The sequence below is a fragment of the Lactuca virosa genome, chromosome 2, assembly GCF_052849685.1.
Source record: "Lactuca virosa cultivar CGN04683 chromosome 2, Lactuca_virosa_CGN04683_v6, whole genome shotgun sequence".
NCBI classification, from domain to species: domain Eukaryota; kingdom Viridiplantae; phylum Streptophyta; class Magnoliopsida; order Asterales; family Asteraceae; genus Lactuca; species Lactuca virosa.
The window spans coordinates 228,334,795-228,354,952 of NC_136427.1; the positions used below are offsets into that span (position 1 = coordinate 228,334,795).

At 32.3% G+C, this 20,158-nt stretch overlaps 2 protein-coding genes across 2 annotated transcripts; both read right to left on the minus strand.

The window, feature by feature from the left end:
• Positions 1-1,579: 1,579 nt before the first annotated feature.
• LOC145160341 (Remorin family protein) lies at positions 1,580-4,188 on the minus strand. Its single transcript, XM_079079489.1, has 5 exons — positions 3,916-4,188; positions 2,532-3,430; positions 2,372-2,453; positions 2,073-2,277; positions 1,580-1,986 (listed from the first exon to the last, which is right to left on the minus strand). Exons 2-4 carry the CDS (start codon positions 3,347-3,349, stop codon positions 2,089-2,091), a joined length of 1,089 nt encoding a protein of 362 aa, XP_078935615.1. The 5' UTR covers positions 3,350-3,430; positions 3,916-4,188; the 3' UTR covers positions 1,580-1,986; positions 2,073-2,088.
• An 11,523-nt stretch (positions 4,189-15,711) lies between these two features.
• LOC145160342 (CLK4-associating serine/arginine-rich protein) lies at positions 15,712-19,668 on the minus strand. The gene is made up of 13 exons (XM_079079490.1): positions 19,358-19,668; positions 18,759-18,797; positions 18,516-18,664; positions 18,261-18,336; positions 17,651-17,939; positions 17,446-17,555; positions 17,253-17,300; positions 16,969-17,175; positions 16,687-16,788; positions 16,478-16,608; positions 16,247-16,388; positions 16,021-16,155; positions 15,712-15,930 (listed from the first exon to the last, which is right to left on the minus strand). Exons 1-13 carry the CDS (start codon positions 19,552-19,554, stop codon positions 15,906-15,908), a joined length of 1,650 nt encoding a protein of 549 aa, XP_078935616.1. The 5' UTR covers positions 19,555-19,668; the 3' UTR covers positions 15,712-15,905.
• Positions 19,669-20,158: the final 490 nt, after the last annotated feature.

A 20,158-nucleotide genomic window follows, 5' to 3' on the forward strand; every position in this document is an offset into this window, starting at 1 on the left:
AACAATACGTTATTGGAGAGTATATATGTGCTTATTCAAAAATTATCCAAATATAAGTATATATAAATATCTATATGAAATCTTGACAAAATGAACGAAAATTTTGATTTTATTAGCTTAAAAACGGTACCAGAAAAAATCGACAGGCGGCTCAGTTGCCTTGCAAAATTGACCGACGGGCAGCTTGTTGTCAGGCAGCGTGATCTGCCTCCGAGTAGACCCAGCATCCACATGTTTATTCATCATTCTTTTAGTATCATGTTTTCTAAGACATTTCAGGTCCCAATTTATCTATATAGGTTTTGGGGCGTTGACATTTAGACCCTGCAAGGGGCTCTACCCCTTATATCGTGCAAAGAGTCACGACCCCCTTGACCCTCGTATTATGTCATGTTTGGGATCAAACCCGACTTACATACAAGTGTGCATTTCGAATCACCTAAGTTGTATTAGATCATAGTTGAAATCCCCAATGGCACTTGTGTTAATTCTAACTAAACTAAATGACCAAAGTCACCAACAATTATCTCTCATTTTAATGCATCCCTTAAATTTACAGTAGGTAAATAAACCAAAACTTGTACATAAATAAATATATATAATTAATTGAGTTCTCATTTTAGCATTTTACACATTCCAAATATTCGATAATTGGAATGTTGTAAGAATTGAACCGATTCATTTGAATACTTGAAGACAAAATACATAGAAATTTTTATACTTGTCTCGTAAAATAAAACTTGGCACAATTATAAAGTTGTGTTCTCTGTAAAATTGTGTTCTTAATTCTCTAATGATTGTATAAATGTCAAGTCATCAACGGTTACACTTCACAATCACATAAGTAATTCTTTTTTTTTCATGTACTTACAATATAATTTACCAAAGAAATTTTTATACCAAAGTAGCATCACTATCACAATAAAAAGAAATAGATGTAACCGATTTTGATCGCAATGGAATCTCATAAATTAAATTATTTAGCAATTCTACCTCTTTATCGGCAGTAACTAATATAATGAACGCATATTTCAATGTCAATATTATAATGTAAATTTCCTTTTTAAATGTCGAGGAGATGACATCTCCCCCAAGAGAGAATGTCTAAACACTCATAAAGGAATAATCATCCATGTTGCATATTCAAATTGCATCCGAATAGGCTTCTAAAATCAAAGGATATCCCAAATAACTCAAACACTAATTCATAGTTCTTTTAAGATGTTTGAATACTTTTTGAACTGCTTGTCAATGTCGAATACCAAAATTACTAGTATAGTTACTCAACCTCTCCACGACATAAACAATATCATGCCTAGTATTTGTTGTAGCATACATCAAGCGACCAATGGCCTTATAGTATTCTCGTTATGATACAAAATTGCCTATATTTGACATTAATTTCACACTAGGATCCATAAAAATGATGATGTAAGAAAATCACCATAGTTAAACTTACTAAGAATTTTCTCAAAATAATATGATTATGTAATAACAATCTCTTTGTTAACTAATTTAATCTTTGTCTCACATTGCACACACCCACCCACCCACCCCATGTCCTTTATGAAAATTTAGATGATAACAACTTCTTTGTTTTATATACGTGGTTTTGGTTGATACAAAAACTAACATGTCATCTACATACAAGCAAATGATCACACACACTTGCATTAGCAGAGCATCAAAATCTACTATAAACACATTTGCATGTATTTAAGTGTTTATAGCTTTAGGCAAAATAACATGTTCCAAATCATTTCTGCAATGATTTACCCTAGATTCATTAAAAACGATGTTGATTATGCATATGTATCATTTACCTTAACTAAAACCTCTAAAAATAGTCCATGGACATCCACTCATTACAAAATTTGCATTTTCCCCACGAAGAAGATGCTTATAGTCCACCATTTTCATAGTGAAGCACAAACTGTACCATAGTTATCTACCCTATCACCCATATCTTCAATTGCCACTTCCAAACTGCAGAAGAAAAAAAAATATAAAAAGGAGAACCAAATCAATTAATCAACCAATAGTTACATACAAAAACACGAATTAAAGTTCACCTGATTCAATGGAGGATTAATGAACAAAAAAGCAGCAAGTGAGAGAAATCTTTGGATATCTGTGTAAGGATATGAACTTGCGAGATGTTCTAGGAGCCTCACTTGCTGACATCTTTTTTCTCATTTCTTGAGCTTTCATTTGTGCAATTGTAAGCTTCTTCATGATTTTCTCCATAGATGCTGATTTCTTCTTTTCCAATTTCATCTGTAAATCAAAGACATAACCAGATTTACTTCTCTTTTAAAAATTAATTAATCTGTGGTTAATTTTGATGATGGAAATGGAACATATTACACACCTCAAGCTTTCGAATTGATGCCTCTGCTTTTGCATTTTGCAGATTCTCCCAAGCCACAATCCTTGCTTCCTCTTTTTGGAGCCTTCAAACACATTAAAAATATTTAGAGATTAAAAAAACAAGATTTTGATGAAAAGTGTTAAGAGTCTTAGAGACATACTTTGACAATTCCATTTCTCCTTCTGTAGGATTATTCCAAGTCAAAGCCAAGTCATTGATCTCTGTTGACTGATTCTTTTCAACTCTCCTAGTGTTTCTTTTTGTTTGCTTTGTCATGGTGACTCTTTTGTCCACCTGGACATCCCTGACTTGCTGGCGGCGATCCTCCACAGGTGAAGGAATTGGTGGAGGAGAGGTGGAGAGGAACAACCTTCCATCCGGGCAGGACTCCGGGCAGTCTTCTGGGCTCATTTGGGTAGCCATATCTCGCCTTGAGACAACACAAGTAACATTGTTTTCATCAATCTTTTCACCAGTATGATGATGAAAAGAATATCCATTAGGTACCAAAACACCAGTTGAAAATGGTGAACCCATGAACACATTATTCGTGTTTCCACCTTCAAGAAACTGGAATCCAGGTGAATAGTTTGAAGAGTATGTAATAGTCCCAGGAGTGGGCCCCAGTGGTCCACTTTTTGACTTAGGTCTTCTCTGAGGTGGTGGTGGTGGTGCTTGAGTCTTGAATACACCAGAACCAGAACCAGACACTGGACTTGTGATCCACCTTTCTGCATCGTCCCATTTTGAAGGTAGTGTTCTGCCATTGTTGAAGGGCATTAAGATGTTGGCACTGATACGCCTTCTGTTACAGGTGTTTGGTAATGGTATCCTCTCTGAACACCAACCCTTTTGAAATCCTCTCCCATGGTTATCCCCGTAATCGGGAGTACCTGGGCTTGTGTATGCACCAGAATTACGAAATGAAGTTGAATCCTTGTTCATGGATCTGGATTCTGGCGAATAGCACTCTCGCATTGTATCGATTGATTCTTATACCTCCTAAAGTGAGTTATGATTTGGAGAAAACTACATAAACGAGTGTTGATCGAGAGAAATCTGCAGTTTAAGTAAACCTGGGGTTAGATAATTGTTGTATATCGTGTAAAACGATTATCCATCTACTTAAATCAATTCCTTGTAGCCAAAACATCATAATCAATGGGGTATAAACATAAATGCAAAATCATCATAGCATGAGCATCGATACGTAGGGTGATAGCTAACAGTTTGTAAATTGAATTCCATGTGGTCATCAGTGGACCAGTGGACGCTCGTGAAGGTACAGATACTTCAAAGTTCCAAGTACGAAACCATACAATCAAAGTAACAAACCCCACAAGCGGATAAGAAAAACGCGTTTTCTACGATTAAGAAAGGGAGATTACGGAATTAAAAGCACATTAATGGATACATCAGAATGTTGACATTAATCATACAACCATAAAGCTAGGAAAAAAGCTGAATAGAATTTAATTGAACGAAGATGACGAAGTAGTACACGTAACAGAAGGTGAAAATGCATTTGAACAGGAAACCGTTACCTAATACAAACGGAGAAGCTTCAGAAGTGGAGTCACCGGTGAGTAGAGTGGTGTAAAGAAGAAGATGAAGGGTAGATTGGGTGCAGTGAGCTTACGGAAGGAGTGAGATATTATTGGTTATTTGAAATTGCAAGGAAGGTGTTTGAGGAAATGTTGATGGGAATCTGAATTTATTGGAATGGTCAGGGTTTGTCCCGGATGACGCTAAAAATCGGACCTGCTGCGATTTTTGTAGGTTGGATATTGGAGCCAAAAGCTGTCTGGTCACCATGACAGCATCCATGTGGTTATGGCCCCATCGTTGTCCCACCGCTTCTTTTCTCTGTGTTCATACCGAGGGCAACTCCAATAGTAAGATACCCATCAAACTAAAGTTCCTACACCTACATATCACTTCATTTCTTTATCGAAATTATATTTTATTGGGTAAATTACACAGTCATTATCTTTTATATAAAAAGTTGATTTTTATTTCATTTTAGTAATTAAGTTTTTTAATTTTTCGTAATTTTAATCATTTGACAGGTCAATCCGGTTATCCGTGTCAAATCTGGTTATCGGCTGACGTGTCAGTATTTGGTGATGTGGCATGTTGACATGACACTATTTGGTTATGTGGCACTGAATTGACATGATGCCGTATCAAAATTGAAATAAAATTGCACAAAAAATATTAAGTTTTCATTTTTTTTCAATTTTGATGCTAAGTTTTCATTTTTTTTTTCAATTTTGACATGTTTCAAATCGAACTCGTTTTTTTAAATTTAATTTAATATTGATCAATTTTCATTTAAAATGTATAAATAGTTTTTTAAAATTTGAATCCATATAAATACATCCTTGAAATCGAATAATTTCCAACTACAGACCATAACCTATTTCAACCGACTAACAATCAAAAAAAAATGAAAACGTAAGTTATATTGATAAAACCATAATTTCTAGCTATATGGTTGATTTAATTACTAATGGTTCAATTATTAATTATCAAGTTCCATACAACCATTGAGTATCAATGGCTGAGTTACAAATGATGTTGCAGTTAATACATATTTTTTATTATATTTAAACTGTATTTTTATAGGGTTATTTATATTTAAACCGTGTTCTTACATTAAAAGTATATACTTATATGTAAAAATTCATATTTTACATTAATATTATATATTTAATTATACATATGATTATAATATAAATAATATATTTATACCGTTTCAAATGTAAAATGATCAACATTGAACGAAAAAATTAAGTGTGAAAACTATATATATATATATATATATATATATATATATATATATATATATATATATATATATACTAGTGTCAAAATGGAAAAGAAAAAATGAAAATTTAGTGCCTTTTATGCTATTTTGACACATCATCATAGAATGTCAGTGTTACGTAACCAAATAGTGTCATGTCATTATGTCATGTCACCAAAAAACCGACACATCATCATGTCACCTCAATAGCTAACTGAGTTGACCGGTCAAACGATCGAAATTGCAACAAATTATAAAACTTAGTAACTAAATTGAAACAAAAATAAAACAGTGTCAAAATTGAATTTTGTAAAAATAAAGTAACTTTTATGCAATTTACCATATTTTATATTTTCATTATATTCTGATTTTTCTTTATAGTACTTATAACTTGTTAAATATAATTATCATATAAAATAAATTTTATTTTAAAGTTATCAACCGTAATGTCCTTTATAAGTGGTGGTCTGTCACCACAAACCACTTTGTTTCAGATTTTAACAAAATGAAAAACACTAATCGGTAATGTTTGTTCGTGGATTTGCGATTACATTTTTTCTAACAAAAAACACATTGTTAAACATTCACGAAGCATTTATTTTCGTAAGAAATATTATGAAATATACAACGGTTACAAAAATTTATACTAAATAGATTGTGCTAATGATTTGTGAGTCGTTTTTTTCTTAGCGAGTAACAACATTTGGCCTATGGGGTAGCTAAGGAGAAGGAGACGTTGGTTCTCGATCTCTCTACTTTCTCCGATCGGTGATTTAGCTATTAAAGAGACTGGACGAGAGAGACGGGGGATAGGGGACGAAATACGTAATCTAAGATGAATGTATGTGTAAAAAGAACAACATATCATCATGTGGATTTCATATTAAGGGTATTAACAACAACTAGGGGATGAATGGGTAATGTTAATTTAGTTTGGATCGGGACCATTTTGCAATAATTGAAACTATTAGACTAACGCTGCAAGAAATTTGGGCAATATAGGTGACATCAAGTTCGATGGGTTGGATGTCTATCTTAACGCCCATGTCACCTTTATTGTTTACTAGTTGTGAAACTCATGTATTACATGAGTTAATTTAAAAAGAAAAAAAAAGTTAATATAAAGATCAAAATATTTGAGAACTTCGAATTAATAAGAAAATAAGAAAAATAATAAATTATTATAATGGAAATGTTTTTTATCTTTTAAATTTAAACAAATAATTTAAATAAAGAAAAGAAACTAATGAGTTTTAATTTTGGAAATTCTGAAATTAAAAGGTAAGTTTATTAATGAAATTAATATCCATTTATTATTATATTTATTGGAATTATTATATTAAAATATTATGTGGAATTTAATAAAATAAATAAATAAATAAATAAAACTCATAAAATTACATGTGGAAAAAAAATTAATTCAAAATAACTACAAAATGACATTTGGCAAATTGAATGAGAGTGTGATAAATGGCAAAAAAACATTCATTTATTAGAGAGAATGTTCTCATGATAGGTGTGTTCTCTTTTCGTATAATCCAAGCTATCCATCTTTTAGAGAATCCAATTTCTTTGTTTTTGTTCTCGTTTATGCAGTAGGGGCGATGCTTTGTTTATGTTCTCTAAGGATCAATGAATGCATTTTACTTTGGTAATTTTTGTTTATGTTGATTATTTTTTATATGTTGGTTTAGCACTTTGGTAATTGGTAGTTTGGTTTATGTTGATACATCTATAGTTTAGTTGTTTAGTAAGGGGTAGTTTGGTTTATGTTTAAATTTTGGTAGTTTGGTACTTTGGTTTATGTTGATAGTTTGGTAGTTTGGGACTTTGATAATTGGTTGCTTAGTTTATGTTTATACTTTGGTTTATGTTGATATTTGTGCAATTGAAAATTTGGTTTATGTTGGAAGCTTGTTAATTCTTTTATTTTAGTTTGTCGTTATAACTTATAAGTTTTTTCATGCTTTATAATTTTGATCAATGTTTGTACATATTTATTTTGTTGACAAATCTTATTGATGTTATTCTTAATGACTAGGTGTCTAGAGCGAGACTTGAAAGCATGCTTGGATTGTTCTCAATCCAAAAAATAGTGGGAGCAATAACGAATGTACAATCATAACGACACATCCAATTAGTTTTATGTTTTATTATATGTTTTGTAGATGTTTTCATGTAACAAATAACTTTAATATAATATTTTATATTAGTTTTATGCGGGTTTTGTTATAATGTTGTTTTCTACAATTTTTTTGTATGGTTTGTGTGTTTAAAATATTAATAATTAAAATAACATTTAATAAAACAAGCAATATGAACAATCAATACGGGGACATTAGAGCATTAGCGACAAAGCACCAGGGGTGACTTAACAACAACGACATGTCGTCGGTAATTGGCTAACATTTACTTAGACCAAACATGCATTTTACTCTTAAAACAATTTAATTAATTTAACAAAGAAAAATTAAATTGCGATGATATGAATATTATGAAATTTAATTATTGTGCTGTTAATGAAATGTTTGACATATTTATTAGAGTCAACATATTTGTACTCTTTCATATTTGGTTGGTAGATATGTGGTGTGCAATGTAATGTAACAAGGGGTCCTTTTATTTTGTATTCATTATTGTAATTTTTTTTATTTAAAAATTATTTTACTTCAATTTAAAAAAAAAATCAAAGAATCATAGCTTTTTTTCAAAAGCTTTTAATATTTGAAAAAAAAAATTGAAAAACATCTTACCATTGAGATGGTAAGCTTTTTCAATGTCACTCTAACCACTTAATAATTTTTAAGGATCATTTCCAACACAACATGAAATCGTGTTTAGTCATTTTTAACTCCACTCAATTTTATACACCGGTGTAAATATATAATATAACACCAAATTTGATGTTATATTATTCATTTACAACAAATGGTGTAACATTTTCATGTTCAATTTTTACAACATTAGCAAAGACCAAATTTACACAAAATGAGGAAATGTAAACATTTTTTTTAAACATTAATGGTATGACCAACAAATTGGTCAACCAATGGAAAAATGAAGAAAGTGAGGCAAACATTTTTAGTGAAGGTGCACTACATGTTCCGAAAGGAAACATTGCAGCCTTTCAAGTATTAGGACTTTTAGAATGTTGTAAAAGAAAGTGAGAAATGGAAGCTCATTGCAAAGATGGATAATATGTATGGTGGTCCCAAAAGAAGTAAATCATCGGACTTAAACGATGGCGTACTCGAGGTTCAAGCTCCTACTCGTTTGATGGGTAGAGATAAATCCAAAAGAAGGGGAAAAGTGATATCGTCAGGTGTCGTCCCTTTGGATGAAATTCAAGTAATAAGAATGGAGTTCGTGAACTTGATTATGAGTTTGAAGAAGCATATAGACTTATAGAAGGAAGGGCGTATGAAAAGGACTGACTAAAGGAAATGAAAAATCTAATGCAAGACGTGAGTTAGCTTACTATGGATAATCTCGTAGGGGCTATGACGGTAAAAGTCGCAATAAAAAATAAATATAATTTGTAATTCTTATTCGTACATTTATATTTACATTTTCAATGCTTTAATTTCATATTATGTAATTTTCAGTTTTAGTTGATGAAATTTTAAGTCTTTAATTTAAATTAAATAATTTTTTTTAAAGTAAAGTGTGGCAACCATGATACCAATCCATGTATGTGGAAAATATTGGGAAAACATGATTTTGCGTTGACATAGTAGATAATATCTATATCTGTTTTTTCATTCTAATCGTCCTTGTGTTGAGGGTGAAAGCGAGGTTGCAGTGATGTTTAGGTGGGTTCGATTGATTAAGTAATTCTAAGAAAATAATATAAATAAGTTTGAGAAAATAAACAAATAAAAACCATAGATACAAGGTTATTTATGCATCATCAACCTAATATTCATTTTAGCTAACAATAATAGTGTGACATAAGCCGATAATTTATCTAAAATTGCAAAAAGTCATGCGTTCAGTCGTTCATTTTTTATCACTTACGTTTTTTATTGGTTAATGTGGTTTACAAAAAGTTGCAACCTACACATAATTAATAAAAAATGTATTCGAGAGAGTTATGTACCAGATAACTAATATATATATATATATATATATATATATGTATAATTTCTTATTAATCTAATAATAATATTTGGTAATAATAATACCAAAAATAAAAGACAACAAAATCACAAAAAAAAAAACACAAAACATAAAACATTTAAAAAACAAACAAAAAAGATAGAAATATATATGAGGTGCACCAATGGCGTGTTTGATACAGAGCGTTTGAGAGCATATAGCTTAGCGTTTGACAAAACGTTCTGTTTTGAACAAAAAATCTCATTTGGCACTACAAGTTTTTAGTGTTTAGTTTAAACAAAACGTTCAAAATCTAAAAGTTATCTCATGTAGCTTTTAACAAAACACTACCAGCTACCAACTATTCGCTACCCGTTACCAACTATTAGCTTTCTGTTACCCACTACCAGCTATTTTTGCTAAACACGTCACAAGTAATTTGAGTAAGAGTTCAAAATACTCCATTTGAAACCATACAACTTAACCACAACTTAAGTTTTCTAATTTTTTGTGTGTACTCGCAGCTTTTTCTAAAAAAAAAAATCGTGTTTTACGTTTTTCTAGTGAAAAATATATAATGTTTGCAAATTGTTTTCATTCTTCGTTTTTACGAAAAAATCATATTTTTCTTTTCCATTAAAAAGTGGCCATGGGAATTTAATAACATGTGGATGCTAGCTTATGTCGTATGTTTCAATGTTGGATGGATTTTGTGAGTTTGAATCCTTCCCTAAGCGTTTGTCTTGCAAAATTTTCTTTTTCTATTGTCATTTTCTTTTTTTATTGTCTAATAATATGTGGCTTAGCAGGTTTCAAACCCATGTTGTTTACTATAAAAAGCAAGTATCTAAGTTTTATTCGTTGAAAAAAAAAATACAACACTCGCGATTTCACGAATATTAATAAATTAGTTAACCATTGGAGATGGGTTATAACAAGAGAAGAAGAAAATTTAGAATAATTTAATTTCTATTTTTCAAGAATTAAGCAAAAATTAGAGAGTTTAGCCAAAATAACCATTAATTTTGAACGTCACCTTCAAAATTAACATAGTATCTACGAAAATCCCGAGTCATTTGTGAAATTTCAATTCTATTTAAGGGGAAACAAAGGGGTTTCAAATGGCCTTGAAACCATGTCATCTGCGAAATCCTCTATATATGCTTGAAAAATCCTTTTTCGCAGATGATGACTTTCTGACAACTGTTTTTTTTACACCATTTAAAACTCTCTTTTCCTATAAAATCGTTTTTGAAGATTTCTATCATACAAAGTTTAATAAAAAAATGTTTTTTTTATTAAAAACTATAACTTTCATATTTTGTAGGTCATAACTATGAAATTCTCTTTTTTTTTTGTGTTTCTGTAGATATAAACTATAATATTTTTCAATGTGAAAATGATTTTTGAAGATTTTTATCATAATTTTTTTTTTCACAGGTCGAATATATGAAATTCTCTGGATTTTTTTTTTTTTTTTTTGGCATTTTCACATATCATAATTGCCTTATAACTTTTTTTTGCTGTGGAAATAGTCTTTGAAGATTCTTATTACGAAAAAAAAGTTCAAAAACTATTGTTTTTTTTTTTTGCAAGTCAAACCTGAGAAATTAAGAATTTGTAATAACGATATTCTCTTTTTTTTCGTTTTTGTAGGTCAAAATATAATATAAAGCTCTTTTTTGGTGTAGAAATGGTTTTCAAAGATTTCACCGCAAAAAATTGTTTTTGTTTTCTTTTTCACCGTTAAAACATATATATTCGCAGTTAATATATGAAAAAAGAAATTTTTTTAAAAGTATTTTGTTTGTTGATATTGCAGGTATTATGCCAATTTCACATTGAGACATGCAAAATTTATGGCTAATCTGAAAAACCTTTATTTTTTTACTACATTTTAAAAAAACATTAGTATGATTTGGTTTTTCTTTATAACAATAGTTTTTTGTTAAAATAAAGTATTAGTGTAAAGCTTATGTGGCAAAAGTAATAAGTATTTAAGTTAAAGATTACAAAGTGGAATATGTTAGAAAAAATAGGTTTTAAATATCGACACAACTTGATAAATTTTGGGATCGTGTTAGAAAATATTTTTTGGAATCTATTACTTGACAATATTTAATGAGATTGCATGAGTTTTCCTCACTTTTTGTGGGTCACATCATCATTTCCCTCACTTTTCTTTCCCTCACCTAAACTCAAGGAATTTATGGAAAACTCCCCTCATTATTTTTTTATTTTTTTAAAAAAATATATTTCATACATATATTATACTCATTTTTGTAGGGAATTAAAAACCATGAATTTTGATATATTTTTTTAGTAGGTATATAATTTTATAAATATTAAAAAATATTAAAAAAAATGAAATGGCCAATACAAACAGGAGAGAGAGTACGGCACCCCCTCCTCCCATCTCCTTCCCGCGGGTTGCTCCCCTCACCGACGGTGCGGTGTTCCAGTGAGAGGGAAGCCCTCCCACACCTGGTTCCCGCTCCGCTCTCCATGGCCTTAGAATAATCCAAGAAATCAATCTAGATTTTAGGTAAATTTAAGATTGCTAAAATACCTAATACATTTGCCTTATTTCATGTTCTTTGACACAATAACGTGACAGAGTAATAGTGAAATTTTTGTGTATGTCTTTTTCGCAAAACCGAACATCTCTATATAAAGTTAAGTCCAGTTATTTTTGGAAAGAAATGTCACAATTGTTCCTAGCATTTTCGACGGTTGGTTTTGGCGGAAAACAGTGACATTGTTGATTCATTTACATAAGGATTTTGTTTATGGTCAGGCCACTGTACCGCACTCAACAAGAGTGGTCCTCTTAACCCCGCTCATTGACTAGCCAGCAGGATCCTCGCAAGTGGTGATTCCCTTCTAATCCATTGGGGGCGTTACTCCCAAACCCTCATGTTTCCAAGTTCACTTTGGCTTATCCGAACATGTATTGTGCACCTCCAAACTCATATCGTAACTAAAGCCAAATTAAGTTTGTCTCAAATTAATTTCGGCTATACTAAATGGATTAAATTACAATAAAATCACCTAACAATGATTGTGATAATGGTCATAAGAATTGTAAAATCACTCCTCCGTCCTTACAAAACAGAAAAACTAATTTACGAACAACAGCACATGTCGAGAAGCCAACCACACTATTTTTCAATGCATTGACCACCGAAAGAAATAGTATACGTACGTTTGCTTACACTTACATACATGTTGACCATATAAAAAGTAGTTTAGTAAATCCCATCAGCCTAAAAGACAAAAAAGTTTAATTCACGATTCAGGATTTTAATGATAAGCTTAGGCCGTTTTAACAATAAGAAAAAGAATTTTCTTTTTTCTAATAATAAAATATTGTTTTAAGCTTAAACTAATACCAATAATTTCATTAACTCATAATGTTATGTCTTCTTCTAAAGTTTTCTTTTAAATCCTTTGTTTCAGGCTGAAGAAGAAGTGATGACAACCTTTTTTAACTGTTTTGAGTGTATATGTTTTATCCTTCGTTAAAAAGAACTTTAAAAAATTGTAAGATTAGCTATTACTTCTGCAACAAATAAGTAAAAGATAATTTATACATAAAAGAACCAAAATTATTTTTTTGCACTTGTATAAATCAATAAAATAAATTTTAATATAAAATATAAACAAATATACAAAGGTCCGACGCTTTCTTCTTTCTTCTTTCTTCTTCCCCCGTTCTAAGGTTATGGGGAGTGGTCACCATCAATCCACCGAAAAAAATTTCTCACCTCTGTGTCAAGTCAGTTTCACCACCAACTCACTAGACATAGGAAACGGTTACCATTCCACAAATTTCTTTCTTTTTTTATTTTTTATTTTTTTTATTAAATTAAATAAAAACATAATTTAAAACATAATAAAATATTTTACATTATATGAAACCACATTACATTAATTAAAAAAAAACATAAAAAATTAAACCTAAATTACTAAAAAAAACATAAAAACACAGAAAATGAAAACTAAAATACTAAAAAAAAACATAAAAATAACATAGAAAAATAAACCTAAATTACTAAAAATCATATATATATATATATATATATATATATATATATATATATATTAAACTTATGAAGAAAATGAATAGTAAACTTGTCATTTTTTGGTAGAATTGGTCCATGTATTATTATTGGGCTTCAAAGGTAGGAATAATAATTTTGGATGTTTTTTGGCAACTTTGCTCCTCATTCTTTAACCATTTTGACACTTTTGGTCCTTGCAACCAATATTTTTACACTTTTTAGGAACCTTTTAATATTTAAAGTTTGGCCACAAAACTTTAACGATTTGATAACTTTGATCCCTTTTCTAAAAAGTTGCAAATTCCTACCCCTTTAATTCTTTAGCCATTTTGACACTTCTGGTCCTTACAGTCAAAACTTTTACATTTTTTCATAAAAACTAGATGTTTTTTGGCAACTTTGCTCCTCATTCTTTAACCATTTTGATATTTTTTGTCCTTACAATCAATATTTTTACACTTTTTAGGAACCTTTTAATCTTTAAAGTTTGGCTACAAAACTTTATTTGATTCCTTTTCTGCTAATTCATACTCTTTTAATTCTTTAGCCATTTTGACACTTCTGGTCCTTGCAGTCAAAACTTTTACATTTTTTCATAAAAACATGAAAAAAAAACGGTCTGGGGCAAAGTCCAGGCTTTTCATCCTTGCATTTTCTACATCTGTCATATTTATCGATTCGCAAACAACATTGAAAGCTTCTGGCCCCCGCGTAGCGGGGGTAACCTTTCTAGTATATATATATATATATATATATATATATATATATATATATATATATATATATATAAGACATAGAATCTAGTTGCGATATTTGTCAAGAACCTTTTGTTGAAATTTTAAGAACACCCTTAAATTTTCCGGATCGAGATTCGGTTGCGGCACCGTGTTTATAATTTGAAGATCGGTGAGTGTCAATTGTCGCCGACGAGCTTCCTCCGTTGATTCAAAAAAAAAATTAAAATTTTAGAATTTTGTCTATTTTCTCCGCTAGTACGTCCTCGTCGGTTGATTTTCCGCTAGAAGACGTCCCCTTTCTCGCTTTGTCCCTTCCCAGTGGTCGACGAAGTTGGACGTCCGGTGGACCCTCCCCCTCGGTGGCGTCGAACTCATCATTGAGGTCGAGATTAACACCAATGTCCGACTCGGAGGCTCTCGGCCTTTTGTTGGAGCCGGTGGTAGATCTCGAACGCATCGTATCCGGATAAAGGACCCATTTTGGACCATTGCGACAAACTTCCCACACTTTTTGGTTGGCAAATGGTTTACCATTGTTGGTAGTTTTGTATTGGTACAACGCGGTTGATAAAATGTTGAAATCGTTGCTACCACTTCTATGCATATTTTTAAGATTGTCAAATACGTCGTTAAATTTGGTGCAAGCCGCTCGAAGGTCACGCCATTTTGCATTGAACCGAGTCGTATGTTCGACTCGTTTGTCTTCCTAATAACCCGTGGAAGTGGTCTACAACACGATTCCAAAAGCTTTGGCCCGTTTGCGCGTTGCCGACATCCTTGTCTTGTGATATGAAAATTCAAGCTTTAGCTAAAGTTTCCTCCTCATCCTCGGTCCATTGCGTACTTTCTTTTTCCTAGGATCTTTTGATTTTTTTTGGCCTTCTACGACTTGGTTGTGCTTCTTCAATCCGTTCGTTGTCGTCGTCATTGTCGAGATTTATAGGTTGAGATTGAGATAATGGAACTTGAGATGGTTGTGAAGTTTGTTGATGTTGGGAAGTTTGAGGTTGAAATTGCAGAGAAGGCTGTTGTTGAAAGACTTGAAGTTGAGGTTGAATGAATTGGGGTGGTTGTTGTTGTTGGTAGTAGTGTAGATGGTATGGAAGATTAGTGAATAGAGGTTGTTGAATTGGATATGATATCAACTACATGTAGCTAAGATTCGCTAACCGATCATTTGGAGTGATTGGGGTGTTCGGGGCATTTTGGTTTGGATCCATAACAATATGTGAGGAAGAAATATTTTTTGGTGAATATTTGTGTTTGTATTGAAAAAAAAAAGTTATATATAGAGAAAGTTGTAGTAATTAAATAATGATTTTTTTTAATGTGTCAAACGGTCACATTAAACAGTCAAAAAAAGAATAACCAATCAAATCCGTCGTCTCAACCCGTCTCCGCGAGGACGCCACAATCAACCCACCGGAGGTGGGGGCGGTGTTCACGCGTCTTGGGGGCTGACACGTCAGCCTCCACGCGTCTTCTCCTTACCACTCCGGACAGCCTAAGCAAGCAATGTGACATTAAAAAATCTTTGTTTTAAATGATAAAAGAAAGAGCTAAAACTCACTGATTTCGTAAATATGAACAATATAAGATTATTTTTTCGTAAATATTTCAAACAGCCACTAATGTTTCGAATGAGGAACAAGTCTTTATCATAACTACAGATTTTATCTGTCATATATCCAATATCCAAATAGTAATATATATATATCATATATCAAACAAAAGGAGTACACACTACACACCGCATAAATATCACAAGAGTAAGACTACGGAACAAACCATTCAAACCTTGCTCAAACTTCATTACCCTATTACTATTAGTACTTTGACCGGCTTCTCACCCTGCAAAATTTGGTCAAAATCAGTTTTTTCCAAATTTAACTTCAAAAGTAACAATCCCTCTTTAGTTTTTATCAAACACATTGTTATCACCTCGGGGAGCGAGAGCGAGAGATTGAACGAGAGCGGGCCCGCAAAGGGGACACAGACCGCGATCGAGATCGAGACCGTGAATGGTACCTTCTAGAACTTCTCCCCCTACTTGGACTTCTACTCCGCCTATATCGCCTGCAAATAATTATACACACATCGTTACCTAATTATTATATCAAAAAGATATTAATTTAATTTCTTAACAAAATTAAAAAATTTTAACAACCTTGGAGGCGAGCGACTGTAACTTCTGCTTCTGCTTCTATGCCTGTATCTACTACTTAATCTATTAGTTTCCGCAAGTTTCTCAAGCCTTTGTCTCTCCTGTTCTCGTTTCTTAGCCATTTCAGCAGCAGTGTCCTTCTTAACTGTAAACACATTACATTTACAGATCATCATCAACAATCACCCCAAAATTCAAATTATGATATAAATTTAAAACAGAATAAAATATCACTTTGTTTGTTCAACTGTTTGCTCATGATCCGCTTAAGTCGTTCTTGAGGTGTTTCTTTTTTCTCTCCTTGTGGTTTCCCGAGGCTTCCGCTTCCGGAAGCTTTCGTTAACTTTGCTAATCCCGATGAAGATCTACCATATAACAACAAAAAAAAACATAAGAATTTGACAAATACGATGTTGCACTCGAAGCTGAAAAACAAAAAATACCCGAGGGACGGTTTTGTCAATTTTGCATTTCGTTCGCTATCAAGCGATACGCCAGAAGCAGGATCGATATGCAAGGCTTCAAGAATTTGTCCAGATGAGGGCCTACAAAAAAAAAAAAAAAAGCAAAGGGTCATTTTCGGGAATTATAACGAAAGTTGGAAGCCTAACAAGAAAGGAGAAAGAAAGAAAGAACGGGATTATGAAAGGAAGCTTCCTCCTAAAACAGAAAAATTCGCCAAGTGTCGAATCTAGCTATGCAATAAATTAGAAGAGTGCTCCGACCGGTTTAATGCACCAACATGTGATGATGGAGGAGATGATGGAGGCGTGTATCCAGCGAGCTTCGGTCCACCACCATCTGGTGAGCCTCCAAATTCTGTTATGTATTCTATTTTTGGAGCCCTTGGATTACTCCGGTGACTATCCTCGAAATCATCACGACCATGTCGCCTTGATTTTGATGATGGTGAGTATGATCGTGATCTTGATCTGTAAATTCAATTGTTTTAGTGTTAGTTATTGAATTATTGTTATAAGTTGTTAAAAAGAATCCTAGAAATTTATACCTTCTAGAACGTGAATAAGCTTCATATGTTGGACTTCTTCTTGACTCCCTGTGTCATGATATTCATTAGGTAGTGTTTTTGTATTCAGTAATCGAAATGAGGGAATGGAATGTGATAATCACATTCCATTCCTTTGTGATTAATTCCATTCCATCATACCAAATAGACCCTTATTTTATTTAAAAGTATGTACCGATATGGATCATGATGAAGCACACGACTACCAGAAACCCGTGCTGATTCCCTCTCCCTTTCTCTTTCAATTTGAGAAGCTTTTCTTCTTTCTTTACGACTCAGTTTCCTCTACAATTTCAAAACACAAAACTTAAGTAAAAATCGAGTCATTTTCTACAACTATATAAAGACAAATCAAATGTAGAAGGTGATAGTATACATACAATTGCAGGGTCTCCCTTCACAACTTCCTTTTGTCTCCTTTCCTCTTCTTTAGCTTTTTTATCCATGTATACAAGCCACCCATACCTTTTCACTCCAAATTCTTTAGCAATTATATCCATCCCTTCATCATTGCTATCATCACTATTGAAATCATCTTCATCCTCATCCTCATCATCGTCGTCATCATCATCATCTGAATCTTGATTTTCATCTTTCACACCCCCATCATATGAGAAGCCCACTTGTGAATAAGAACCCTTGTTTGCAGGAGCTTGGGTTGTTTGAGACCTGTTAAATATATAAAAAGTTCAAATAAGTAAACTAAGAGCACCCAAAAAAAAAAAAACTACTGTGGGTGCTTTTTCATTCCAAAGCATTTTCACATTACTTGTAAACTTGCAAGCTCAGTGAATAGTGCTTTTTCGTATTTGTAATAATGTTTTATTCATTTGCTTTATAAATTGATATTGGTAGTCCCCATAAATAAGCTTTGTTGAAAAGCTGTTAACTTTTTTGGTTTGTTGATGTGACTTGGCACCAAAAAGTCTAATGTAAAAGCTCTGCTCTAAGACATAAAAAAAATCATGTACATGTTCATATATTTCAAACCTGTCTAATCCAAATAAAGCAGCAGTTTTAGCCTCCATCTCTTGGTTAACATGATGCAGACCTTCTTCATCACTAACTGTTAATATAGACCACAGCAGCTTGTAAAACAAGGATTAAAGTAATACCAACTTATGGTAATGACTTAGAAAAAGGTTGCCTGATGATTCTTGAAGATTGCCTTGTCACTAACAGTAGTTATTAAAGTCAATAATTTAAAATATTTTATATGATCATGAAACCAAAAGAAGTACCGACATCCTCTACGTCGATGCTTAATTAAATCCCGGTATCGCTCAAAACTAACAAACTCTTCTAATTCTTCTTCTTCCTCTGTCTTCTCAATGACACGGAATCGTCTAGAATCAGGATCTCTTATGAAATCAAGAAGAGCACGCCCATCAAATCTACAAAAAGAATATTGAGAAACAAGACAATAAGGTGGATGAACCTTCCTAAACTGTCAGAACTTTGAGAAAGATAGAATCAGAAATGCAGTACCTGTCAATCATAATGTCTTGTTTCCCATTCCATGGGATCCTGAAACACAGTAGAAACAGAATGTCATGATGTCTAGGTAAAAGAGAAGATAGTTTTGGACATGAAATTAGAGATAAACAGAATCGATTCCAAATAAAGGCCATATAATCTCTATATCCAAATTAACTCATAGCATACCAGCAACTTATCAGAATTCAGAGGTGATGTTTTGTTTGGTTTGTGACATCACCATAACCGATTGCCAAAAATGGTGATGAAAGTTAACTATGACAATATTCTAGTAATTCAACCATTTAGATTAGGTCATAATAACATCCATTTTCCTCTATTCTCCCCCTTTTTTATATCAGAAGTTCCTAGGGCTCGGAATTTATCTTGCAGAGCTAATTAGTACACAGGCTAATCTGGATGGAGTTACAATTGTGAAGACATCTACCTAAAAAATAGAATTACTAACATCAACAATGAACGAGAAATTAAAACTTCTTCATAATCGAAGAAACAATATGACAGATTCTTAATCGAGAGCTCATAACAAAATTACGAAACAAAAAATTAACTGAAGGCGACATATAATTTACGAAAATACAGAAACATACAGGCCTTGCTGATCTTCGGTGGCTTGGTAGAGGCCATCGTCACGGTACACACGGCAGCGAGAGCCTGAGACCTGTATCGATTGCTGTGGATCACCCCGCCGCTTGGCTAGGTATACAGCCCGCCTCTGTGCCCTCTTCCGCGCGGCGTCCATCATGTCATGGACCTTCCTCTCCGACCGACGAGCTTCGTGCCACATCGTTTCACTCTCCCACAATCGATGGATCGATCGATTGGTTGATTCGATTTCAGATAGACGAACACTGTAGAAGAATCGAAACCTACTGCCCCTACGCCGAAGGAAATAGAAGTTGGGACCAGGGAAGGAAAGGAAGAAATAAGATAATTTGCAAACAAGTCCTTACAGAATTTACAACTGTCTAAAACTATCTATTAATATTTTGTAATTCTAATCAAAATAAACTTTTTTGAGTTAATTACAAATTTGGTCCCATTTCTTTACTTAATATATATTGGTTTGGTCTAAAATTTGTTTTTTCTCCCAAAATCAATTCTATGGACATGCTAATGTGGTTTCATTTGGTTGTTGATTTAGTCATGCATCATGAAACGGTCTAACTACTTGCCTTTTTTAATATGATCATTATATGTTTATTTTGTATTCTTATCTTTTTCATTTTCATTTCATGAATCCTTAAAAATAAAATGAAATCAAAAACTATAGTCAAATGAATCAAATAGATAATTTACATGTAAACTTCAATTTTTCACTAAACATACAAAACCCATAACTTATTAAACATCTCCTAAGTTATAAGTAACATTTTTCTTACATTGTTCCA

What these genes read in the sequence shown, in the direction of transcription:
- LOC145160342 (XM_079079490.1), bottom strand. Translation starts at nt 19,554, where the DNA reads ATGTGGCACGAAGCTCGTCGGTCGGAGAGGAAGGTCCATGACATGATG. An exon ending in GCTTTATTTGGATTAGACAG is followed by an intron (nt 17,940 to 18,260) that starts GTTTGAAATATA and finishes TATATTTAACAG; the next exon opens with GTCTCAAACAACCCAAGCTC. An exon ending in GCTTATTCACGTTCTAGAAG is followed by an intron (nt 17,176 to 17,252) that starts GTATAAATTTCT and finishes TTGAATTTACAG; the next exon opens with ATCAAGATCACGATCATACT.
- LOC145160341 (XM_079079489.1), bottom strand. Translation starts at nt 3,349, where the DNA reads ATGCGAGAGTGCTATTCGCCAGAATCCAGATCCATGAACAAGGATTCA. An exon ending in GGAGAAATGGAATTGTCAAA is followed by an intron (nt 2,454 to 2,531) that starts GTATGTCTCTAA and finishes ATGTGTTTGAAG; the next exon opens with GCTCCAAAAAGAGGAAGCAA. An exon ending in CATCAATTCGAAAGCTTGAG is followed by an intron (nt 2,278 to 2,371) that starts GTGTGTAATATG and finishes TTTGATTTACAG; the next exon opens with ATGAAATTGGAAAAGAAGAA.